The sequence below is a fragment of the Sporobolomyces koalae genome (genome assembly GCF_050403365.1).
Source record: "Sporobolomyces koalae JCM15063 DNA, S_koalae_JCM15063T_v1_ctg5, whole genome shotgun sequence".
Taxonomy (NCBI): domain Eukaryota; kingdom Fungi; phylum Basidiomycota; class Microbotryomycetes; order Sporidiobolales; family Sporidiobolaceae; genus Sporobolomyces; species Sporobolomyces koalae.
In genome coordinates this window covers 1-25,063 of record NW_027481766.1, presented here as the reverse complement: position 1 = coordinate 25,063, position 25,063 = coordinate 1, and the positions used below count along the sequence as shown (strand labels likewise).

General features: G+C 54.7%; 8 protein-coding genes across 8 annotated transcripts; 4 read left to right on the top strand and 4 right to left on the bottom strand.

The window, feature by feature from the left end:
• Positions 1-93: 93 nt before the first annotated feature.
• On the top strand, positions 94-2,461 carry JCM15063_005836 (choline/carnitine O-acyltransferase; the record flags this gene model as incomplete). Its single annotated transcript, XM_076676592.1, has 8 exons — positions 94-139; positions 211-501; positions 579-687; positions 747-1,062; positions 1,126-1,297; positions 1,375-1,965; positions 2,034-2,171; positions 2,253-2,461. 8 exons carry the CDS (start codon positions 94-96, stop codon positions 2,459-2,461), a joined length of 1,872 nt encoding a protein of 623 aa, XP_076536051.1.
• A 4,946-nt stretch (positions 2,462-7,407) lies between these two features.
• On the top strand, positions 7,408-9,024 carry JCM15063_005835 (RING finger protein; the record flags this gene model as incomplete). Its single annotated transcript, XM_076676591.1, has 5 exons — positions 7,408-7,600; positions 7,669-8,147; positions 8,217-8,311; positions 8,377-8,788; positions 8,857-9,024. The coding sequence occupies 5 exons, from the start codon at positions 7,408-7,410 to the stop codon at positions 9,022-9,024; spliced, it is 1,347 nt and encodes a 448-aa protein (XP_076536050.1).
• A 177-nt stretch (positions 9,025-9,201) lies between these two features.
• On the bottom strand, positions 9,202-10,453 carry JCM15063_005834 (alpha/beta fold hydrolase; the record flags this gene model as incomplete). The annotated part of the gene is made up of 5 exons (XM_076676590.1): positions 9,202-9,337; positions 9,430-9,598; positions 9,670-9,929; positions 10,006-10,129; positions 10,198-10,453. The coding sequence occupies 5 exons, from the start codon at positions 10,451-10,453 to the stop codon at positions 9,202-9,204; spliced, it is 945 nt and encodes a 314-aa protein (XP_076536049.1).
• A 943-nt stretch (positions 10,454-11,396) lies between these two features.
• JCM15063_005833 (alpha/beta fold hydrolase) lies at positions 11,397-14,204 on the bottom strand (the record flags this gene model as incomplete). Its single annotated transcript, XM_076676589.1, has 7 exons — positions 11,397-11,532; positions 11,613-11,781; positions 11,851-12,110; positions 12,186-12,309; positions 12,378-12,705; positions 13,357-13,730; positions 13,787-14,204. The coding sequence occupies 7 exons, from the start codon at positions 14,202-14,204 to the stop codon at positions 11,397-11,399; spliced, it is 1,809 nt and encodes a 602-aa protein (XP_076536048.1).
• Positions 14,205-14,806: 602 nt separating this feature from the next.
• On the bottom strand, positions 14,807-20,289 carry ARO1 (pentafunctional protein ARO1p; the record flags this gene model as incomplete). Its single annotated transcript, XM_076676588.1, has 8 exons — positions 14,807-14,879; positions 14,947-15,062; positions 15,151-15,659; positions 15,728-19,328; positions 19,405-19,539; positions 19,610-20,027; positions 20,101-20,144; positions 20,287-20,289. 8 exons carry the CDS (start codon positions 20,287-20,289, stop codon positions 14,807-14,809), a joined length of 4,899 nt encoding a protein of 1,632 aa, XP_076536047.1.
• A 207-nt stretch (positions 20,290-20,496) lies between these two features.
• On the top strand, positions 20,497-23,069 carry JCM15063_005831 (uncharacterized protein; the record flags this gene model as incomplete). Its single annotated transcript, XM_076676587.1, has 7 exons — positions 20,497-20,508; positions 20,596-21,031; positions 21,095-21,301; positions 21,372-21,593; positions 21,675-22,079; positions 22,147-22,551; positions 22,621-23,069. 7 exons carry the CDS (start codon positions 20,497-20,499, stop codon positions 23,067-23,069), a joined length of 2,136 nt encoding a protein of 711 aa, XP_076536046.1.
• A 196-nt stretch (positions 23,070-23,265) lies between these two features.
• On the top strand, positions 23,266-24,596 carry THG1 (tRNA guanylyltransferase; the record flags this gene model as incomplete). Its single annotated transcript, XM_076676586.1, has 7 exons — positions 23,266-23,510; positions 23,590-23,634; positions 23,700-23,813; positions 23,895-23,956; positions 24,028-24,116; positions 24,190-24,327; positions 24,405-24,596. The coding sequence occupies 7 exons, from the start codon at positions 23,266-23,268 to the stop codon at positions 24,594-24,596; spliced, it is 885 nt and encodes a 294-aa protein (XP_076536045.1).
• Positions 24,597-24,707: 111 nt separating this feature from the next.
• Positions 24,708-24,962, bottom strand: JCM15063_005829 (uncharacterized protein; the record flags this gene model as incomplete). Its single annotated transcript, XM_076676585.1, has 1 exon — positions 24,708-24,962. A coding segment is annotated over one exon (255 nt), but the record flags the coding sequence as incomplete, so codon positions are not given.
• Positions 24,963-25,063: the final 101 nt, after the last annotated feature.

Genomic DNA, 25,063 nt, shown 5'->3' with positions numbered 1-25,063 from the left:
TGCTCTGACGGTTTTCCTTTTCGCTTTTCCCAAACGACTCTCATGCTCCCAATCCGTCGACTTGCAGTCAAATCGAGCAAGCTTTCGCGTACAATGTCCTCCACTCGTACCGCCAAGTCTGCCGAGGTCGGCCCCATGCGTGCGTTGCGGTTCGGACATGGCTGTCTCTACTTCGACCTCGACTGACCACGCCCGCTCGCACCCTGACAGTCCGCCACGAGTCGAGTCTGCCGCACCTGCCCGTTCCGACGCTCGAAGAAACCGCCAAACGGTACCTCGCATCGATCCGCCCGTACCACACTCCGCAAGAACCCACGTCGTCGAGTTCCCCGCTTCCGACCTGGTCCGCATCCGAGTCGGCTGTCAAAAAATTCGTCGAGTCGCCCCTCGTCAAGCAGCTGCAGGAACGACTCTTGCAACGGGCCAAAGGCAGAGACAGCTGGCTGTCGGAATGGTGGAACGAGACGGCTTATTTTGGATGGCGAGGACCCGTGGTACCAGGTCAGCACGCTTTGCTTTGATCGACACGACGTCGCACTGTGCATTCTGACTGACTCTATTGGATTCGAATGATGCAGGCGTCAACTACTTTTACAGTCACAAGGACGACAAATCACGAAGGAACGGTCCCGCCCGTGCAGCAGCACTCACTCGCGCTCTCCTCTTCTTCCGACGTCTTGTCGTGACGTGAGTCTGGCAATATTCAGATAGCGAATCTTACCTGACCAGCGGCGATTACGATACAGGCAACAACTTGAACCCGAGATGGCCCGCAAGACGCCCTTGTGCATGGCCTCTTACAAATATTTGTTCAACGCAACCCGTCTCCCTACCGCTCCTTCTGACACCGCCAAAATTTACGATGCTGCTACTCACAATCACGTCGTCGTTGTGCGCAAAAACAAGTTCTACGAGGTCCCCATCGTGGACGAGACAGGCGAATGGCTCAGCGAAAAGGAACTCGAGACGCTGTTCAAGCAGGTCGTCGAGATTGCGGGAACCGAGGCAGACTCGACCCCTGTTGGAGCTCTGACCTCGGCTGATCGCGACTTGTGGACCAAGGTCAGTTTCTCCTGAATATGCTTGTCAGAATACCTGAGTGCTCAACGAGGACTGTTTCGCCAGGCTCGCGAACAAATTGTTTCGCACGATGCAAAGAACCTCGAAAGCCTCGAGCGCATCGAATCTGCAATCATCATCATCTCGCTCGACTCGACTAGTCCAGTCACCCGCGAGCAAAAAGCTCGTGGACTCTGGGTCGGAGACGGCAAAGACCGATGGTTCGACAAGCATCAGCGTGAGTGTCTTATCACCTTGCGGGGTTTGCGACTTTGAAAACCTGACAGCCTCCTCTTGTGATTCCCGATGATGCAGTGGTCGTGTTTGAGAACGGCAAGTCTGGTTTCAACGGAGAGCACAGTTGCATGGACGGAACTCCCACCTCTCGCCTGAACGACTGGCTCTGCCGCTCGCTCGACATGGGCAAGATCGACCTGGGCGATTCTGCGCGGGCGGTGCATTCGCTCCCGCAAGTGAAACCGATTACGTTCAATCTGCCGACGACCGCCGTCTCTGCCATCAAAGAGTCGATCAAGGCTCACGAGGATGTCATGGCGAAGCACGATCTCGCCGTCCTCGAGTACGCCGGCTACGGCAAGGACACGATCAAGACGTACAAGACCTCGCCCGACTCGTACGCGCAGCTCGTGATGGGACTCGCGTTCTACAAAATGGAAGGCAAAGTTGCCCCGACGTACGAGAGTGCGCAGACGAGGAAGTACCGACTTGGACGGACAGAGGTCATTCGGAGCACGACGAGCGATGCGCTCGCGTGGTACAAGAGCATGGAAGACTCGAGCCGAAGCGACCTCGAACGTCTCGAACTGTTCCGCAAGGCCGCTTCGAAACACATCAAGCTCGCAGGAGAGGCGGCAGACGGACGAGGTGTCGACCGTCACTTGTTCGGTAGGTTCGGGTTTCGCATTCCTGAATCAAGTCGACAAACTAATGCAATCACGATGCTTTTCTTACAGGTCTCAAGAAGCTTCTCAAGGAGGGAGAGGAACTCCCTGCGATCTACAAGGACGCGACGTTCGGTCAATCGAGCAATTGGGTCCTCTCGACTTCGCAGCTTTCGAGTGAATACTTTGATGGTTGGGGTTACGGAGAAGGTACGCTGCGAGCTTCTCATGTAAACCTCTGGTCGTGACGACCCGTGTGCTGATCGTTTCCGACCTCTGGCAATGTTACAGTCGTCGACGAAGGTTACGGCCTGTCGTACTCGGTCAACAATCGCACTCTGCGGTTCATCATTACGTCGATGAACAGAGGTCCGAACAACAACGTTCAAGCGTTCCGACACTACCTCGAAGAGGCGTGCAACGAAGTGCGGGAAGTCGTCGAGAAGGGTATGGCCGCCGAGAGCGCTGGCGGATCCGAACCGGTCAAGGCAAAGCTCTAAGCGCATTACACACCCCAATCTCCCTTCTCCTCTTGTAGACATGTGCCTCTGATGAGCGTACCCGACAGTGCAAAAGCGGTATCCTGCAAACGATTAGCAATTCTATCGCCATCGCGTCGATTGTTGCTCCTGCAAATACATGGATCTCACCATGGTCGCTTTGAGTACCAACGTGAAGTTTGGATCGCGGCGGGATGTCTCGTGTGTTAATCGCCTCAACAGACACCAGCGCGCTTTCGCCGCGACGCTCCTTCTCTCCCTCTCTTTCCCGATCAACGCTGCATGCTGACACACCGCGCTGTACCCGCTCCTGACTCGTTCGAAAAGCTGGACAAGGATCTTCAGGCCCTACATTCTGCGGCCGGCGCTTTCCCGTCTTTACAATATCGCTGCTCGTTGCTGAGCGCTGATCCCCGGTGCTACACTTGCCCTTGGACCAACGCGCGAGCTCTGCGCGAAATATCTCAAGCTGAGGGCTAGCCCCTCCGAATCCTGCTCTCCTGTTGACGCTGCGCTCGGACCCACAGGCTCGGGCATACGGTCCGTGATCGCCGAAACCTCGGCAAAAAGTGTTTCTCCTCGGTAGGTTCGGCAGTACCATTCCTGCCTTCGTCTCGCTCCTTGTCTCCGGAGCTGATCTTGACTTCTGCTATATCGCCGCCGATGTCAGACGCGAGATGGTACGAGGAGGAACACCCATGGGCGGAGAGGCCGAGTAGTCGCGGCGCTTCGTATCGATCTTGGCCAAGGGCGACATCGGCCGATACGCGAACCGTCAATCCATCCATGCTCATGGTCCCAGCCTCGCCACCGTACCTCTCTGCAAGCTTGCAAGCTCTACCACCGGGTTCTCCCCCTCTACCCGACTACGGTAGGAGCCTCGCCGATATTGGGCCTCCGCAGCCTGTCTCTCCTTTCGATACCATAACCCGTCATATCAGTCCAGACCTTGCACAATCTCAATCACCAAGGCCGACGAGCTCAGGAAGACTGCTGAATTTCCCACCCAAATTCGTTCCTGTCTCGCCAAACTCTCCCTCGCCGTCTATATCTCCTCCGCCTTATGGTCAAGCTCCGCACTCAATCTCCTCCACTTCAGCGCGTCACGGTCAGCCAGACTTTAACTCGCCTTTCAACACCGTTGAGGTTCACCGTGGCCTCGCCGAACATGTGGCTTCAAAACCTGCCTCTCCTGTCATGACCGGTCATGCCAGTGCGGACCTTGACCATCCTCCACCTCGACGGTCGACGAATCATCCAGTAATATATGGCTTAGGAGGACGAGGAAGTCCCTCACCCAAATTTGATGCGGTTTCACGAAAGCATCGCGCCGGTGCGACCTCGACGCCCGTATTTCTTCCAATTTCTGGAGGGCCCCTGCATCGAACCTCCTCCGCTTCAGCGCAGCACTATCGGCCAGCCTTCATGGGGCATGACATCACCATGCAGGGGCGCTTCCGAAAGCGCCCAATCGTCTCACATAGAGGCGTACCCAAAAATGATCCCTCAAGAAGAAGCAGATCGAAATGAGTTCGAGCGAAAAATCACTGATGCGCTGTCAGAGCACAAGAACATTCTCGAGAATTTCCCCACCTACAAACCAGGTGAGGCTTCGGATGGTGGGGGCAGCAAGGCATTAAACGCATCGAACCACAGATACAGGAGGCTTCTGAAGAACTACCAAGAGTTCCTCGATACCCATCCAAACGTCAAGCGAACGAACGCTCATATCAGGGTAATAGAGCAGGATTCAGCCCTTCGCAGAATCCGAGGACCCATGGCAAGCGGAAGAGCGAGGAAGACAAAGTAGGAGATATGCTTAGGATATCACCGTACGCTTACATCTGTAGGCCTCACTTTTACCTATGATCTGTCGCCGGATTATCTTAGAGTTGTGCGGCATCATTAGGAGTATCTGGCCAGTGGGGTCGGAAGTAAAGCTGTCGCAAGGCTTTACATTCTCGCTTATGCAGAAAAAGTCGAACTGGCCCGAGCGTTGATTAGAGGATAACATTGTCATCTGCTACAACACAATACCGTCATAGATCGCGATATACGACAGTTCGACGAAAGGTAAGCGTGCGCTTGCGGAGCGAATATACTCGTGCGGGCGACGCAGCTAGAGACGCTTTACCGTCTCTACGATATCGCTGCTCCAAGGGGCATGCAGTCATGTCGCGGGTCTCACATTTTGAGCCCAGCAAGCGCTTCCGCCGCACTCGAATTCCTCAACCTTTGCTATGGCGCGCATTAGGCAGATGCAATGAGTCTGGTGGATGCTACACTACTCATGTGTACAGACGATGTCTGTAGAAGAGCAATGCGAATCTGTTTCATTTAAATTTCTAGCCAGGTTTTGGCTCCTCTCCATCTCGTCTCTACCTCCGGTGTGGCCGCTACTGTGATCCGGTATTCAGGCAAAGTCATGAGATCCCGTGGTCCCCTCCGCTGGGCGACTACGTCCATGCGTGACGATCTGTCCGCGGAGAATAACTCTTTAGCCTCCGCAGAACTCGGCAGATCAAGTCTCTCTCAGCCCATCTGGGTAGCAAAACACCCTGTCAATAGCTTCTTGAAACGCTTACGTACAACTGGGAGCAGCGATCGGCTCTCCAGCGAGGCGGGATCCCAATCTCGCTTTCCAGAGTCGCTATCGCAAATCGTGGATTTATACACGGTTAAAAAGTGTTCGTATACCAGGAAAGGTCAACGGAAGGACCAAAAAGCGAGAACTGAGAGAGTTTTTCAAATGTAAGACCCGGGGGACCTATGCTCAAGCTATTGCCAAAACGGCGCGGCATGACTGCCCCTTGGCTGCTCATTGCTGATACCCAGTGACACCCTCGCCCTTGAACCAACGTCCGAGCTCTACGCGAAGAATCCTAAGCTGGAACTCTGTCCGAGTGTTGGCCTCCTGTTCACGACGCGCTCGGACCCACAGGCTCGCGCACACGGTCCGTGATCGCCGAAATCCTCGGTAGGCTCGCCGCGCCGCGCTGCCCTCGTCTCGCTCCTTGTCTACGGAGCTAATCCTGACTTCTGCTGCCTCGCGACCGATCTCAGACGCAGCGTGGTCCGATCAGGGCGAACATCCATGGGCGGAAACATCGAGTTCTGATCACGGCGCTTCGTCATGGGCGACCCACGCGCAAACCATCGATCCATCGATGCTGACGTTTTCGATCTCGCCGCGTCCGTACCTCCCTGCAAGCCGGCAAGCTCCGCCATCGCGCTCTTCCCCTGTCTCCGACTACGTTGAAACCCTCGCCGATTTTTGCAAGCCTCCGCGACCAGACTCTCCTCTCACAATTGGTCATGCCAGTACAAGCCTTGTACAACCTCAAACACGAAGGCTGACGACTTTAGCAAGACTGCCGAATCTCCCGCCCGAATTTGTCGCTCTTCAGTCGCGAAACTCTCCCTCGACGCGCGTATTTCTTCCGCCTTATGATCAAACCCCGCGCTCCATCTCCTCCACTTCGGCGCGCCACGGTCAGCCAGACTTCAATTTGCCGTTCAACACCGTTACGGAACCCTGTGACCTCGCCGAAATGTGCCTTCAAAATCTGCCTCTCCTGTCATGACCGGTCATGCTGGTGCAAACCTTGTCCACCCTCAACCTCGAAGGTCGACGCGTCATCCAGTCTTATATGGCCTAGGAGGACCAGGGAGTCCCTCACCCGAATTCGTTGCGGTTCAACGAGAGCGTCGCGCCGGTCCGACCTCGACGCCCGTAATTAGTTCGACTTCTGGAGGGCCCCTGCATCGAACCTCCTCCGCTTCCGCGCAGCACCATTGGCCAGCCTTCACGAGGCATGACATCCCGGATCAGAACCCTTTCGATAGCGCCCAATCGTCTGGAATGGTCGTCACCCGAGGATTGGGCGCTGCCCAAGGAATTATACGACCGCAATATTCGGAGTTGATAGCAATGCGGGATAAGCTCGAGGGAGGAATCGCTAAAGCGCTGTCGATCCACCATTCGAATCTCGAGGACAACGGCGCAGTCAGATGACCTGAGGAAAAGAAAGCGCGGCATAAGGTACAAAAGCAGTCGAGGGAGTTCTACCTAGGGCTTCAGGCAAAATACAACAAGTTCCTTAAAATGAATCCTGGCATAAATGAGACGGAAAACCATCGCAGGGCGAAGGAGCAGGAGGCAAAGGATTGCAGAGTCCGCGCGACCACATCTTCACCGTTCTAGCCGACCTCGACCTCGTGCACAGCAGCCCCCGGGACCCGTCTGGAAGGTCGTTGGGTACCGGCACTCAGCAGACCGGCACTCACCAGATCGCACGATGGAAGAGGGACAGAGCGTGTTTCAGAGCTAGGTTCTCCTGTGTCAGTATAACGTAGGGAACAGTGGCCTAGGAGCTAGGATATGGATGTTTGCTGAACCAAAATTTATATAATATTGATTGCAGCTCATATTCGTTCGATGCCTTCTCGTCTGTCCCTCCGCTCTGGTGGAAGCCTTGACCTTACACCCTCCTCTGGTAGAATTTGCTGGATTTGCGGGACCGACTGAGTCCCCCAACATTGCTCTGTTCCCGCTTTAAACGTTCTCTTCATGCTCAGAGATGGTACTGCTCCGAGAGGTTTATCTTTCGCTTCATTTCCGGCCGTTCGAAAACCAATATGAATGCTCGTCTGAACAGCAAAGGAAGTAGCGTACGATCACGCAGAAATTTGCAACCGAGCTCGATTGCTCTCCCAATTCGATAGTCAGCGCGGCGTCGAGCCTGTTGAGAACCGGATTCTACGTACGGCCCTTGAACCCAGTCCGTCTCGTTATTGGAGAGCGTTACTGTATAGTCAAGGGATCTGATTTTCATGTGGGGTTTGCCGAGAAATATTGGTAGAGTCGCACGCGAGGCGTGCGCGGCATCCGATACCGCTGTCTCTCATTCAACGCAAGTTCCACCGACGTTCGGAGTACACAGTATATGAGCAACACGATCAACTCTGATCCGCCTATAGCGTGTCCAAGCCTGTCTTCCGCCTCGTTCCCTCCCGCACAGCCCGAACCGAATGGATCCGCAGCACCCGCAGACACACCGGCACGCACGCGGCTCCCGCCAGCTCTCGAAGTCAGGTTAGGCGTAATGCGACGTCTCGGGCTGGCTGCAAGTGGCATGGGTGGGTCTGGTTCCGCTGGTCGCTCAGTCATCGGCCTAGTGGCGGTGCTGACTGGTTCGCGACAACAGATGGACAACGACGATCGCGGCTCGCATTCACTACGTTCGTGGGAGCAGCACAAGTCATTGCATTCGTCGTCATCCTTGCAGTCAGCTACAGCAAGCCGTGCGATCAGAACCTCAAGCTTTACTTGATCCTCCTGATCGTTCGGCTCTGCCTTGCGCTCCCAGGAGCGCTGTGGTCCTCGATCTCGCCTCGAACTACCCGTCGTGATACTCCCGAGCGTCGAGAAGAACTTGAACGGAATCGAATCATCGGCAATCGACAGGTCGATTGGCGCTTCAAGAAGCTGTCCGACATTGTCTCCCTTTATGGCTTGATCGTGTTCCTTCTAGGCAACATTTGGATCATTTCGACCAACACCTGCCCAGCGACGAATCCAGTTCTGTACCGAGGCGCGCTTGCGGCGGTCATTCTCAGTTGGCTTTGGGTTCTCGAGTTCTTTCTCCTATGCGCATTCGCAATCTTCTGCCTCCCGATTCTCCTCGTGAGTTGCTCCATCCGCTGTGCTTACAAAAGCGCACTTCACACGATTGATTGGTTGATTCGAAAACAGTTTGGCATCCGGCACTGGGGATGGGGTCAGAAAAAACACGAAGTCGGACCCCTCAAGAAGGGCGACATGGACAAATTGCCGCGTCGGATTTTTACGTGAGCCGGTCTTGCAGTGGATGTTGCCTGAAGCGCAATTTCTAACGATGCTTCGAGTCTTACAGCGGCACGCTGCCTTCTGAACCTGTTGTCGACCAGGAGGACGAAACCAAAAAGGCAACCGATTCCACTGTCGAGACTGCTTCGGTCCAATCGACAAATGCACCGGCCAAGACGACAAAGAAGACGCAATGGTGGCGATTGTGGCGATCCTCGGGCGGCTCCGGCACCACGACTCACGCGACTGCCAATCCATTGACGCTGGACATGTATCCTCCGTTCCCGATCAAAACTCTTCCGATCCAACTTCCCGAGTCGCAAAACGCATGCGCGATCTGCCTGTCCGAGTATGAACTGCCACCTTTGCGCGGTACTCTCGAGTCTTCGAATTGGAAGCCCGAAATCCTCTTGTTGCTTCCATGTGGACATGCGTTTCACGAATCCTGCCTCAAAGACTGGTTGGCGGTTTCCGGAAGGGTGAGTATCCCTGTAAGATTTCTTGTAATGGACGACGTAAGAACTGAACGTCGTGGTCGATCATCCAGTGTGCGCTGTGTCAAGCTCCAGTGTTCCCTCCGAAACCTACAAAACCGGGCAAGACTTCTGCACCTGCTGCTGCACCTACAGAGGAACCATCCTCGACTCGGGCGGAGGAGGGACCGGTCCAAGTCTCAGATACACGAGAACGAGCTCGAGTGGAAGACGAAGTGTAGTACAGTGATCGACCGTCTGTTGTACTTGTCCCACAGTCTCGTCACGTTTTACGCTCCATCGTATCTTGCTGAACGACTATAAAGAAATGCTACTCGGTTACACTGCGTGAAGTACTACAATAATGCGGAAATCCTCGAACGAGAAAGACAGTAGATGAGGCAGAAAGTGTCGAGCTATCAGTCTTTGCCCTCTACTCGTAACAAGAAGCGCATTACTATGCGGTTGACGATATTTGGATCGGACAGGGAGATCAGAGACGGAGCTCCCGCGATGACATGACAGTTCGCACCTCCTTTCGCATTGATCAGCGCTCTGTCCGCGGTAACATAGCCCAAAGAAGGAACAAAAAAACCATCAGGGTCAACCATTGCTCTGTGCCGAATAGCGAACCCGAAGAGTCTTACCTGCGCCATTCTTCCGTCGCGCGTTCTGGCGAGACCATGTTGTCTTCCGACCCTCGCAGGATCAAGACTGGACAGCTGATCCGAGCCATGAGGTCTGGAGGGATGGCGGTTCTCTCGATGACGGATTGGAACAGCCACCTGCTATCGTGCAAAGGTTTTCCCGTACCATCTGTTCGCAACAAAAAGGTCAATAATGTCAGCTGCGTTCAGAACCGTAGCTCGATCAAACAGGACGCTCACATCTCTGCTGAAACCTCAATTTTAGCTCTTGCCGCGCGTCGGCGAGCCTATCGAGACCACTGATGAAATAGGCAACGATATCATCGAGAGGTTCCGAGGGCAAGGTCCCGCTGTCATCTCCCCCTCGTCCGGGCTTGTTGACAAAGAGCGCTTGAGAGACCGTGAGTAAGGCGTCTCGAACCTCAGGACACTCTCGCAACCATCCAGGAGAGCTGAGGAGCAAACTCTTGATTTTGTCCGCCCTCTTGATCGCAATCCAACTGCTCGCAATGAAGCCAGAGGAGAGCGGATCATCGTCAGCTCTACTCTGCTACATCTTTAGCACAAATCCCTTACGTTGCAATGACACTGCCGTGCACTTGATCTCCAAAGACGTGATAGCTTTCGAAATTCATTTCGTCGAGCGTCGCGATGACACATTCGGCCGAGTTCTCGAGCGTGTGCGTTTTACGTTCTCCGCCTGAGTCATGATCAAGCTTTAGCGTCACACTCCCGAGTCGGTACAGAAAATTTCGAGCAGCGACAGACCAGTTGTCAGGCCGTGGAACCGACAATCGACCGCGAAAATGTTGAAGTTTTGAGCGAGTCGGGGGTCAGACATTTGTCGATACCACGAAAAGATACTGGCGCCGGCCGCGTGGATGAGGACCAAGATGGGGAGTCCCTCTTTGAGCGGTCGAGATTGAGGGAGGTTGTCGTGAGAAGCGTCGACAAAGTCCCGTGGGTCTGGATTCAGCAAGTAGAACATGCTGAGTTCGCGGTAATCGATCTGTTTAAACGGCATAATCGAAGTGGACTGTAGATCGAAGAATGGCAAGAAGGGTTGAGTGTCGGCGGGACAGAGGTTAGGATTCTGCAGATTGTGGCTAATGAACAGGAACGAAAGAGAGAGAGCTTCAAAGGTAGCGTGTAGAATGCTTCGGCGAAGCGTTTCGTGGATCAGAGTGGAGGGACGTGTGACTTGAACGAGGGGAGAGAGAACAGAAGGGCCGTGCGTTTCGAAGGGTTCTCCGATCACAAGGCCGTAATTGGCTCGTAAAGCCGGAAGGGTTCTTGACAAATCGCTCAGTCCGCCTCCAGGACAAAGGTAGTCGGCTTCAGTTGAACTTGCGATTGATGGCGCTCGATCCGCGAGAGGTATCTGCTCGGATGAGGTCGGGGACAATCAGACTTTGTGACACGTCATGAGAGGGCCCTTCCTGTCTCGACGAAAACAATAGGTTCAATGCCAGGCATGAAGAGCCCCAGAATTTGGCAGGAAAAGGTTCTCACGATGCGTTCGCTCGAACCTGCAGTGGCACATGTTCCGACCTCTGTACTCGACTAGGCTTGATGCCGGATCTCCTCCACCCCTTGGTTCGATGCGCTGAGTGGTCGATCATCCAGTGTGCGCTGTGTCAAGCTCCAGTGTTCCCTCCGAAACCTACAAAACAGGGCAAGGCTGCATCTATTGCTACGCCCGCGGCGGAAGCGTCCTCGACTCGGACAGAGAATGAACCGATCCAAGTCTTAGATGCACTAAAAAGAGCTCGAGTGAAAGACGAAGTGTAGGTCAGTGTTCGACCGTCTGTTGTACTTGTCCGATAGTCTCGTCACGTTTTACGCTGTATCGTGTCCTGCTGAACGACCTGCAAGAAATGCTACTCGATGTCACTGCGTGGAGTACTACAACAATGCGGAAGTCCTCAAACGAGAAAGAGAATGAATAAGACAGAAAGTGTCGAGCTTTAGTTCTTGCCCTCTACTCGTAACAAGAAGCGCATTACTATGCGGTTGACGATATTTGGATCGGACAGGGAGATTAGAGACGGCGCTCCCGCGACGACATGACAATTCGCACCTCCTTTCGCATTCACCAGTGCTCTATTCGCCACAACAGAATCGAAACAACCATCAGAGTCAACCACTGCTCTGTGCCGAATAGCGAAACCGAAGAGTCTTACCTGCGCCATTCTTCCGTCGCGCCTTCTGGCGAGACCATATTGTCTTCCGACCCTCGGAGGATCAAAACTGGACAGGTGATCCGAGCCATGAGCTCTTGAGGGATGGCGGTCCTCTCGATGACGGTTTGGAACAGCCACTTGCTATCGTGAAAAGATTTTCCCGTACCATCTGTCCGCAACAAAAAGTCAATAATGTCAGCTGCGTTAAAACCGTAGCTCGATCAAACAGGACGCTCACATCTTTGCTGAAACCGTGATTTGAGCTCTTCCCGCGCGTCGGCGAGCCTGTCGAGACCACCGACGTGATAGGCGATGATATCATTGAGAGGTTCCGAGGGCAACGTCCCGCTGTCGTCTCCCCCTCGTCCGGGTTTGTTGACGAAGAGCGCTTGAGAGATCATGAGTAGCGCATCTCGTACCACAGGACACTCTCGCAACCATCCAGGAGAGCTGAGGAGCAAACTCTTGATTTTGTCCGCCCTCTTGATCGCAATCCAACTGCTCGCAACGAAGCCAGAGGAAAGCGGATCACCGTCAGCTCTACTCTGCTGCCTCTTGAGCATACATCCTCACGTTGCAATGACACTGCCGTGCACCTGATCTCCAAAGACGTGATAGCTTTCGAATTCCATTTCGTCGAGCGTCGCGACGACACATTCGGCCGAATCCTCGAGCGTATACGTTTTCCGTTCTCCGCCTGAAGCGTAATCAAGTGCCAGCGTCAGTCTCTCGATTTGGCAAGGAAAAGTTCAAGGAGCGACAGACCAGTTGTCAGGCCGTGGAACCGACAATCGACCGCGAAAATGTTGAAGTTTTGAGCGATTCGGGGGTCGCCCATTTGTCGATACCACGAAAAGACGTTCCCGCCTGCAGCGTGGATGAGGACCAAGATGGGGAGTCCCATTTTGAGCGGTCGAGATCGTGGGAGGTTGTCGTGAGAAGCATCGACAAAGTCCCGTGGGTCCGGATTCAGCAGGTAGAACATGCTGAGTTCACGGTGATCGATCTTTTGAAACGGCATGATTGAAGTAGTTTGTGGCTTGAAAAGTGGCAAGAAGGATTGGGTGAACGGCCGGGACAGAATGTCGGGATCCTGAAGGTTGGTAGGTGGTGAACGGGAACCAAAGACGGAGCTTCGACTGTAGCGTGCAGAAGCCATACCACGCTGCGGAGAAGCATTACGTGGACCCGGACGAGGGGATGTGCCACATGAAAGTGGGGAGAGAGAACAAAGGGAATGGTCATTTCGAAGGGTTCTCCGATTCCAAGGCCGTACATAGAGCCGGAAGGTTTCTTGACTGATCGTTCGGTCCGCCTCCAGGATCTCAGGAGGTAGTCGACTTCAGTTGCGATTGGTGGCGCTCGATCCGCGAGAGACACCCGCTCGGATGAAGGAGGAGACAATCAGACTTTGTGACACGTCATGGGAGGGCCCTTCCTGTCTCGACGAGAACAATAGGTTCAATGCTCGGCATAAAGAGCCCCGCAGTTTCGGCAGGAAAAGGCTCTCACGGTGCGTTCGCTCGAAGCTACAGTGGCACATGTTCCGACCTCTGTACTCGACTAGGCTTGATGCCGGATCTCCCCCACCCCTCGACTCGATGCGCTGAGTGATTGAAAGTTCTCGCGCATCGTGAAGGCTTGGCATGGATAACAGGTAGTCGAATGCCGCTCTCGCTTCGTCGTGTGACCATTTCCAGGACGAAGGCGAGGTGAACGCTAGTACCGCGAGCCGCGAACGCACCGTCGCGGCGAGGTACAGGATCTGCGAATACTCGATACCGGTCAAGACGAGACTCGAAAGGTTCGTGCACGATACTGCGAACTGCAGTAGAGATTCGGGCAGCGAGATCCAGTGCGAAGAGACGGAGAGATGGCGCAGGGTGGTTGGAAGGGTCGGAATCACCTGCAGCACCCGCGAGTGCAGCGGTGAGCCCGACTTGATGACAAATATGTCGAGGCTCAAGAGGGTATCGCGCGAGTTGGCCAAAAGCGATTCGAGCAGGGCGAGCGGCTGGTCCATCATTTCAGAGATTGAGAGACGCGAGAGTGCGAATGGGAAACTGAAGACGGTCGCAGGGGGATCGAGCGGCATGTCGAGTCGGAGATGCCGGAGCTCTGTCAGGTAGATCTGAGTGAGAGCGCAACGGCAGGCTCAAGGGGATCTCGCTCACGGGTAAAAGCAGGAAGGCGAAGAAGGGAGATGGCGAACGCGTTCATGAAGAGGGCGCTGCGCAGTACGAGGGCTCTAACGATGATATCTTGCATGAGAAAGCGCTTGAGGATCCAGTCGCTGAGCGGATAGAATTCATCATCTTGAGGAGACACGAAATCGAAAAAGATCTCGAGCTCGTCCAGGACGACCGTTCGCTTGATTGTCCGAGGCCGTTCGATGAACATCCTTGCCGTCATGTAGCTCGCGATCTGGACTCGGCATTCAAGGAGGGATTGAGCAACACTTCTCCAGGTCGGATGCACGAGGGCAAAGTTGCGCAGGTTTTCGGACCGGGTGCGGAAGCTCGCAGGTAGGCCTTCGACCGCCAGTTCCAGGATCCTATAGATGAGCTCCGGAGGGAGGTGAGCGAAGCTCATGGACGGTGCGCCTGGTTGGCAGCAGTGCTGCCGAATGTCGTGAGGTGGGGCGCGAGCGACAGAAGCGGCGATTGCTGGCTTGCAGACCGCTCGAATGGCTCAGTCGCACGCTCCAGTCTCGTTCTGATTCGGCTTGAAGGACGTAGAGCAGGCGAGAGAGTCGCAATGTCAAGCGGAGGTATCTAGCTAGACTCTTGTTTTGAATCGATAGGCATCCGCTCAAGGCAGCATTTGCATTCGTAAGCTCGACAGAATCGTTGTCCGATCTAGAGATTGATGTGTATCGACCCGAGCGGCAGCGGACAGAGGTTCGATTAGATCTCGAAAATTCTTCCCTTTTGCTAGGTCTCGACTGCATTATGGCGTTGCATTTATAGCTATGACGGCGGGCACTGAGAGTATCCATACCGTTGCGATTCATCCGCCTTGAGGGCATTCTCGAATATTTTCGCTTCTCATCGCAGACTCGCAGCCAGGTCTCACAGTGCCAAAGAAAGTGAACCGAAAAAGAATGTCTAACGGCATCGAATGCCTGACTTTTGGTTTTCCAGAAAGAGTAGGCAAGAGGGAACAAATGAGGACGCAAAGAAATCCCCAAAAGACTAGTTGTCCCGATCGTACGCGAACAAGACCGTTTTCCGGATTTGATCCTTGGGGGAAACTCGACCAGTCCACCTATCGTCATTAATAAGATGCGTCAGTCATGAGTTCTTGAACAGATATCGCGCTGGAATCAACTCACATGTTGTTTTGCCAGAACCCTTGCTCGAGCAGCATTTGGATTCCAGGGACGCCGGTCCAACCCGGAGTACGTTGTGCAAGGTCGATGAGCGGCGTAATCTTGGGCTTGTAGGCACACTGGAGGGCAAAAGGAACAGGCAGCGAAAGTGATAAGTCAGTCGACCGGACAGGATTGGAAAACAATGCGAGATTGACAAGGGCTTACGTCAATCAAAACACCTCCATCTTCACGAGCGAGGATCGAGTCCGGAACGACGACTCCAGCATCAGGGTTCGGTGCGTATTGCGTCGCGGTTCCTTGAGCCGGAATCGTCGAGATGATCGCGACCGGGAGTTCTCCAGGGAACGAGTCGAGCGAAGTGAGAGGTACAATGTTGTACTCTTTCGGGAACGATTCGACAATCTTGTCCGCGTTGGGTCGAGTGCGGTTGAACAAGTAGATCGTCTTGAATCCGGCCTGGTGCAGAGCGTAGACGGCAGCGCGACACGTTCCTCCGGCACCGAGCACGAGCGAAGTCGAGGCATCGGTACGCTCGTTGTCTGAAGACAAGTTCTGCTCGATCAGTTCGTGCAAACCAAGCCAGTCCGTGTTGTCTCCAACGAGTTTGGTCTCGCCAGCGACCTGGATCGGGATGATCGTGTTGACCGCTCCGATCAGCTTGGCGTGGTCAGACACTTGGTCGAGCAGAGGCATAATGTCGAGCTTGAGGGGAACTATGCAGTCAAAATCGCAAGTACATCAGCATATGCGACCTAGGAAGAAAGTTTGGGAAGCAACTTACTCGTGACAGAAGCGCCACCAAAGTTCTCGGCTCGAATCGTCTGCTTGATCGTCTCGGTAATCTCGGTCGCCTCGATGTAACCGTAGTTGTGGGGGAGACCCAAAGCTTGGAAGGCAGAGTTGTGGATCAAAGGAGACTTTGAATGCGCAACCGGGAACCCAAGCAAGTGGAACTTCTTGGCTGGCAGACGACCGACGAGGTTGAGCCCAGTTTGCACCTGAGCGAACGAGAGCTGTCCAGGGGCAGCAGCAGCGATCGCAGGGTGACTGACGGGACTGAACACGGGGTTCAGAATGCGCGAGAGTTGTCCGTCGGCTCCAACGTTGATGCTGATGAGCGGCTTGCCATCTTGGAACGTTTCACGGAAGCGCAGCATCGTCAAGTTGTCGAGAAGTCCAGTGGCCTTTGAAACAATCTTGATAACGTCTCCATACTCGTCGGCGAGCTTGTAGCGCTCGACGGCCTCTTGAGTGTCCCACTTGAGTCCACCCGAGAAGTCGTGCCACGACGCAATGATCTTGGTCGATTGCTTGATGTTGACAAAGTCGCGCATCCGGCGTGGGTCCCACCGCATCTCCATGTCAACATACTCGCAGCCAGCCTTGACTCCGAGCTCCATGAGTTTGAAAATGTCGTCCTTGGCCTCGTCAGGGCACATACCACCTTGCGAGACGGTACGGACGGTGAAGATGATTGGAAGGGTCGACTTTTGTCGCAGGGCAGCGAGTTGACGCGCAACGTATTCATAGTTGGGCACGGTCGGCTTGGTCGGAGTCTTGCCGTCGGGTGAAAGCAAGTCGACACGAAGCTCGAGGGCGTCGATACCTGCCGTGAGCTCGTCGAACGCTTCGAGAGCAGGATGAGGAGCGGTGTACGACGGGAGGGAAAGGCAGAGGAAGTAGGACGGAAGCTCGCGCTCGAGTTCGACATGGTTGGTGTTCGCTCCCGTCATGAACCGGAAGAAGCGAGCGACCTCGTCTTCAGCTCCTTTCGTCGAAGTGTGAGACACGATGAACCCGTTCGCCGATACCTTTGAGTTGAGTTTCGGGGCTTTCGGTTTCCCGCTGATCAAGTTAGTAAACTCGAAATTGGACAACTCGTGAAGCCATGGTTGTCGGCGCTTGTAGATGTCGTGCAAGTCTTCCCCGAGCGAGGGTCGTGAAGGTTCCGAGTTGAGGTACGCGACAATGTCATCAATGTCTCGAATGATGTGCACGATCGGTCCACCTCCGTGACCGTACGCTCGCAACAATTCGCGGTTCTCCTCCATCTCGACGACTCCGCCTCCGAGCGAGACGACGTGACCTTTGCTGCGCTCGAGGATGATCTTCTTGAGGATCGCAGTCTCGGCTTTGCGGAACGCGGGCCAGTCTCGCTTGTTGACGTACTCCTTGGCCGTTTCTCCATACTCGGTGACAAACATCTCGTCGGCATCGAGCACGGGCCAACCGAGTGCAGCCGCTCCGATGCGAGAAATGTGAGTTTTGCCAGCTCCTCGCATTCCGAGGACAAAGATGCTCGCATCGGTCGAGTGACGCGGGATCGGAGCCGAAGTCGACGCAACGGGCGAATCGCGCAGTTCGACTCCAACGACGTTGATGCCAATTTTGCGCGAGAGATCGTCCCACCAACTGGGCCAAGTCTTCTCGACGCATCGCTTCTCTTCGAGCACAGCACCGTGTGCACCGGGGCAAGCAGCGAGAACCGAGAAGGCCATCGCGACCCGGTGGTCATCAAAGCAGTGAACAGACGCTCCCGGGCGCAAGTTGTCGGGCTTGATTCCAAGCACCTCAATTCCGTCTTCGAATTCGTCAGTCTCGATGCCGAACTTGGCGAGTTGGGTTCGCATGGCCGAGATACGATTGCACTCTTTGACCCGCTGATTCGCGATACCTCCAATGCGAGTCGAGTTGGAAGGCTGGTTCGGCTTCTGGCTTCTTGCCGGGTCGAAGGGCAGGGAAGCGACCGCAGCGAGCGCAGACGCCGTCAAGAACGCATCGGTCATGGGCTCCATGTCGACGAATCCGAGAGCTCGAAGTTGACCAACGGGGGGACCGGTCACTGTCGTCTCGGTTTCGGTTTGCACGACCTTGCACCCCATCGGTTCGAGAACGTCTTTCGCGAAACGAGCGTCTCCCTGGAGCGACGACGAGCCAATGTTGTGAATCGTGCAACTCGTACCAGTCATGGCGGCCATCGCGAGCGAGTAGGTGGCGGAACTCGCGTCGGACTCGATGTTGTACGTGGCAGGGTTGACGTACGTGCCGCGCGGGATGCGGTACACGTTTGAAGGAACTCCGTTCTCGACGAGGCGTTCGGCCTGGATTCCGAATGCGGCCATCATGGCGATCGTCATGTCGATGTAGGGTTGCGAGATGACGACGCCTCCTGTGAGTTCGAGCACGACTTCCTCTTGAGCGTAAGGAGCGCACAGGAGGATCGACGAGACGTATTGCGACGAGACGGACGCAGCCAACTGGATCCTACCTCCCTTGAAGCCCGACTCGGTAGCGGCAATCTTGAGCGGGAGCGTTCCTTGACCCTCGAGGTATTCGACAGAAGTGCCGTTCGCGAGCAGGGCGTCAACGAGGGGGCCGATCGGGCGCTGCTTCATGCGAGCGTTTCCAGTCACGATCGTGTGCTGGAGTTCTCCCTCGGGTTTGACGAGGGTGCAAACGGTGGTCAAGAAGCGTGCGGCAGTTCCAGCGTTTCCGAGGTAAACCTCTTTGGAATCTTTCGGGGGCGACAGCCTGCCTTCGTTTCCTTGCACGACCAGCGTCTCGCCGTTGTCCTCCCAAGTGAACTCGGCTCCCTTCATTTCGTTCAAGGCGGCCATCATGACTTGAGTGTCGTCAGAGTGAAGCAGGTTGCCGAGCTTGCAGGTACCTTTTCCGAGAGCGGCGAGCACGAGAGCTCGGTTCGAAATCGATTTGGAACCAGGAGTCGCGAGTTTGAAGTGTTCGACCGAAGGGGGACCGGGGAAGACCCGGACTGCCGGTGAGAGGACTCGAGCGATGATCTCGTCGGGAACGCCCGTTGCACGCTCTTCGAGGGTTTTGCCGATCCGCGAGAGGATGACGATTTTTTTGACATTGCCAGCGTTCTTCTTGTCGACGCGCATGATGTCAAGCAAGGTCTCGACGTTGAGGCGCGCGGATTTGGCAGATTTCGTAAAGACGGCATCTTCGACCGAGATGGGAAGACCGTGTGCCTTGAGGCAACGAGTGAGACGACCGACGGCGGCATTGCCGAGAGCACCCATCGAGCGCGCGACTTCGGCTTCGAGGACCATGCCGACACTGACGCACTCGCCGTGGAGGACGTCGGGAGTCATGACGGCTTCAATTGCGTGTCCGATTGTGTGTCCAAAGTTGACGAGATTGCGCAAACCGGTCTCTTTCTCGTCGACCGTGACAATGTGGGCCTTGGTCGCGATCGAACCTCGGATGACGGAAAGGAGGAGCGACTGGGCGGCCGAGCGAGTTTCGATCGTGCGTCCAGCGAACGAATCTCGAGTCGAAGAACCAGTGACGGCGGCGTGGATGTCGGCAACCCCGGACTCGAGTTTTGCGAATTCTTCCTCGTCCCAGATAGCTGCGGTCTGCGTCGCGAACAGAAAGCCGTCGTCAGTGTGAAAACTTCTGGCGCAGAGACCGGGCAAAATCTATCGAACTCACCTTGACAACCTCGGCCATTCCGTTGACGAATTCGCGGCGCGGGAGCGACTCGAGGAAAGACGCGTCGATGAAGATGTACGAAGGTTGGTGGAAGGCTCCGATCAGGTTTTTGCCGAGAGGGGTGTCGATCGCAGTCTAAGAATCGAGAGACAAGAAAGTCAGACGAAAATGATTCGGGTGATTCGCAGGGAGGAACTGTACGCACCTTGCCTCCGACGGCCGAATCGACCATGGCGAGCAAGGTGGTCGGGATCTGACAGAACTTGACTCCACGCATGAAGGTCGCAGCGACGAATCCGACGAGGTCTCCAACGACTCCGCCTCCGAGGGCGAGGATGACAGTGTCGCGCGTGCAGCGGTGCGAGAGGAGGAAATCTTCGAGGTCGGCCTTGGTCTCGCGGCTCTTGGACTGTTCTCCGGGTGCGATCGTGCGAGTGATCCATCGGGGTCGGTTGTTCGAGGGGAGGTCGGCGATCGCGGCTTCGAACGCGGTGCTGAACGCGGGGAGGTACAGGTGGGCGAGGTGCGAGTCGGTGATGAGGACGTAGGTGGACGACTTGAGGGTCGAGAGGACGGTCTCGACGATGTACGGGATCAGGTGGAACCCGCAGTGGATCGATTCACTGGATGGGGAGATGCGAGTGAGCGGATTGCGAACAGAGTTGCCGCGATGCGAGTGGGAAGTGCCAGACTGACCTGCCGAGAATCGACACCTTGTCGACATGGGTAGCGGTTTTCGCCTGACACACGACATACGGAGCGAGTCAGCGAGGGTTCTCGGGTTCGACCGCGTCGTGCCGAGTCGATGGTGAGAGAAAAACCCCGGCTAGTCGCGTTGGGCACAGCATGCACGCTGAGAGAGATCTGAACAGGAGGACTCACCATTCCGGCTGACGACTGCACCCCAAAGAGAAGAGAATGAAGCGGAGTCGAGACGAGATGAGCGAGCAAGTTGAGAAGCCGCCCGCGGGAATTTTGACTCTCCCGCCGCGAGCAGCGCGACTGCGACAGGCGCATCGCACGAACCTTGCACTCTCGACCCTCACCGCTCGGTTCTCCCGCCTCAGGACCCACACCGACAGTACTATACTCATGGCACGCAAGGTATGCCCCAACCGCACGCATCAGCGGCGTGGATAAAAAGTTGCTCAACGATGATGGCATCGATCGACTGCAATTTCACTCGAACAGAAACCCATCTCGGGCAAGGCGCGCAAAGCCCAGCTGCAGCACAAACGTGCAGTCAAACAGGCGAACCACACTCCAGTCCTGCATCCAGCCGATGCCGCCGCCGCTGCTGCTACTTCTCTCTCAATCACTCCGCAATCGCAGCCCAAGACTGTCAGGTCCACTCTTGCCAAGTTCAAGACTGCCGAACAGCGTTCCCGCGACGAGATGCATGGCTCGCGCATGGCCCTCGAGTCGAGGTTCATCCGCTTGCCGAAAGAGGTTCAAGACATTCACCGCATCAAAGCCGCGACCGAAATCCTCGAACGCCCCATTCCCGAGCACGTCGGTGTCCTGAGGGTCGAAGAATTGCAACCTCCTCGAGGAGAAGACCTCATGTGCCCGAAACGACCGAAATGGAGCTACAACTCGACCAAGAAGGAGGTCGAGAAGAACGAAGGTCCGTCTTTCGCGCCCTCCGTCGTCTTGTGATCATGTCTGATCCTCCCGCACGCAACCTTAGAGGGAATGTTTCGCAAATGGCTCACTGCGACCGACGAAGCGCTCCTCGAGATGACCTCGGCTCGACGCGCCGTTGATCCTGATGGCGATTACAGTGATCTTCCCACCGCGATCAACTCGTCCCCGACCTTTTACGAGCGCAATTTGAACGTGTGGCGACAGTTGTGGAGGACGACCGAGATCTCCGAGATTCTCCTCGTGCTGATCGGTCCGTTTTTCTCCTTCGAAAAACAAGAGTCTCTTACAGCTGACGCTTTCGGCTGAATCACCGTGCTTAGATGTTCGATTCCCACTCCTGCACTATCCACCTTCGCTACGCGCGTACTTGCACTCGCTCAAACCGCGCAAACCTCTCGTCCTCGTCCTGACGAAATGCGACCTCGTCCCGCGTTGGCTCTCGGAAGCGTGGAAACTCTGGTTCGAAGAGACTGAAGGTGAAGGAGTCAGTGTCGTCATGATGGAAAGCTATCGCGAGGAAGAGAAAGGTCAAGATACTCAAGGTGAGTGACGCGAACGAATAGCAAAAAAGCACCTTTCAATCAAGAATGCTAACGTTTCCCCCTCTTTCTCTATCGCATCAGGTACTCAAACCAAATTTATTCCCTCTGCACCACCACCGGCACGCCATGCACTCCTGACTGCACTACGTTCGGCACACTCGACACTCTTGACCCCTCCCGACCTCGTCGCAGCTGATCCGGTCAAACTCGCACGATGGTCTCCAAGACTCCGACGGGACGTCGATTGGGACAGTGTCGAACAGGAAGGAGTCGCAACCGGTGCTCATGCAGGAGATGAATCGTGGCAAGGCAAACGTCGTCGCAAGAAGGAGGAACGCAAGTTTGTCGTCAGGCAAGACGAGAAACAGATCGATCGAGAAATCGAAGCCAATCGAGAACAAGGATCCGAGGGAGAGAACGAAACGCAACCGGGTTCCGAACAGCAGGGCGACGACGCGTATCCCTTCCTGACCGTCGGATTGATTGGTACATACTTTCTTCCTTCCTCTCTACCAGAGGGTATGACGGGCTCATCCAGGTCATCTGGTACTAGGTCAACCCAACGTGGGCAAATCGAGTCTCTTGAACGCTCTCCTGGGTCGCAAAGTCGTACGCGCAAGTCGCACGCCGGGCAAGACGAAAACGTTGCAAACGATCTACTGGAACGCACACCTTCGATTGTGTGATTGTCCTGGACTCGTCTGTCCTTCGAGTGCAGGATTGGAACGACAAGTCCTTGCGGGGATCTTGCCGATTCAAAACGTTGAACCCGTGTTGAGGTTCATTGGACAGAGGATTCCATTGGAGAAGGTGTTGAGATTGAAACATCAAGACGAGATTGAAGCAGAGGAGAAAGCACGAGACGAGTTCTCACTCGACGTGGACGTTCCCGTCGTACGGAACGACATTGGTCGTTGGACAACAGACGAATTGTTGGCTGACTACGCTCTCCAACAAGGTAACATATCAACAGTCCTCCTGAGAAAAGGGGGCAGAAAGCTGATTCTGCTCCTGGGTTTTTTCTTAGGTTTCGTCACGGCCAAAGTTGGTCGACCCGACATTTATCGTTCAGGAGCATTCATCCTCAGGCAGTTACACTCTTCAGCGATTCCTTGGGGATTCCGACCCCCGTTCAAAGGCGACGTGACGAGTCAAGGTACCGAAACTCAAGAAGGAATCTGGTTGAAAGAGTTTCAACCGAAAGCAGGATCAGGATGGGTCGATTCTGAAATTCGTACCGATGACGAGGGCGAACACACGCATACGGAAGGGGAAGAAGGGAGTGAGAGTGAAGAAGAAGAAGAAGAAGGAGACACGGAGGAAGAGGAGGACAGCGCGGATGAGAAAGCGGTCAAGGCGATTCAAAGTGTATTTTCCGCTCTCGCTGTCGAAGGAGCTGACAGTGATGATGAGGTGGACGACGATAGTGACGAGATCGAGGCAGACGAAGAGGATTCTAGCGCAGACGATATGTAACTAGACTCGTCTAATGCTCTCCTCGAATTCAAAATGGATCGTGCTGAAGATTTCTGGATTCTCGAGAGGATTGTACAAGTTGCGCGTGACGAGAAATTTATAGATGAGACATCGGGCATCAATGTTGAAAGAGTCGCGTCGAGTACCGTCTTGTTCACTCCACTCGCATCGCCTGGGACTGTTTGAGCGCGTCGACATGGCCGGTTCGCGCTACGAGTACGTCAAACGGTTCGAACTACCAGACCCGCTGCTGCCTTCGACTTTCTTCATTATCCGACTCGACGGCAAAGGATTCCATGGATTCTCGAAAGCGCACGACTTTGCTAAGCCGAACGACGTCAATGCCCTGACGCTCATGAACGAGGCGGCCAAGCGCGTCATGGGAGGCAGGGAACTCAATGGAGAGTGTGTCATGGCCTTTGGCGAGAGCGACGAGTACAGGTAAGCTTGCACACATTCGACTCGTCAGATTACATGCACAATTCAATCTGACCATTCTTTCCTGATACCCAATTTAAAGTTTCGTGTTCAAGTCGGGTTGTCAATTACACGGTCGACGGAAAAGGTTTGTTCATTCAATTTTCCCCAAATGCAGGTCCATCTGATCAAGATCGCTCCCGGCGCATACAGCAAACTCGTGACCCTCGTAACATCGATCTTTTCATCTGCATACGTCTACCTGTGGTCGCAATATTTCCCAAATTCGCCTCTCGATTTCTCCGAGTTGCCCGTGTTTGATGGACGGTAGGACTCCAGCTCTCCGGTTCCATGCCGAGACCCGAGAACCCCCCTTTGACCGAGAATTTCTTTGGACTACGCTTTCAGGATAGTCGAATACGTGACGGAGAACGAGATCCGAGATTACATGAGATGGCGTCAAGTCGATAGTACGCTGTTCCTCCCCCCTCCAAAGATTCCCAAGACTGTGCCTAATCGCGTATTCTGCGTATTTTTGCAGCTCATATCAACAATTTGTACAACACGTGCTTCTGGACGCTGGTCCTGAAAGGAGGTAGATCAGCCCAGGAAGCAAACAAAGAACTCAGTGTGCGTTTTCTTGCAAGCCTTTCTCTCCAACGCGCTCTCTTGTCACGGCATCCTGAATTTTCACTCCTTGTAGGGCACAATATCGAGTCAGAAGCAAGAAATGTTGCACACTGAATTCGGAATCAACTACAACAACGAACCCGCCATGTTCCGGAAAGGTAGTTTGGTCATGTGGGAAACGGTCCCAATCTCTCAACCCGTAACGACACCGGTCAGTTTTCCAGACTCTCATCCTCTTTCGCTTTCCCATGAATGACGTCTGATGTTGCATGATCTCGGGAACAACAGGTAGAAACTCGAAATCCGCCTATCGCGACTGATGCGGAAGCTCGTCCCGAAGGAGATACGACTCCGGTCAAGCATATGCGACAACGCAAAACGCCTCCGAAACCCAAACGACAGTTGACCGTCTTGCACGAAGATTTCATCAACGACGAGTGGTGGGAGACGGGTCGAGGGAAAGGAGTTTTGCAAGGTTGATTCGATTTCGAGCCCACCACTTTTCTCTTTGCTCTCTCGCTTCAATCCAGAGGGTTATGACATAAGAAATCGCAGCTGAATTGAATGTCCTCTTTTTTGGGGGGAGAGAGATCATTCCGAATCGGAATCTGAACTACTACTACTGTCACTGTCACTCGAATCTGAATCTGAATCCGAATCTTCCTCGTCGTCTTCCTCCTCGTCACTATCTCCCTCACCATCTTCATCATCGTCGTGAACTTGAGACCGTCGCACCGGTTGGCCTTTCATCATGGCCATTTGTCCAGCGATCGTGTCTTCGTCGGGTTCAGAGATGTCGTCTTCAATGTCCGATTCTGCTTCTGCCTCGGGAGTATCGACTTTCATCTGGAATATTCCAACGATTTTCAATTAGCTCGTGAGATCAAAGAACGAGGGGGAGAGGGAGCGGGGGGGGGGGGGGGGGGAGAACAAGAACATTTAGGAGT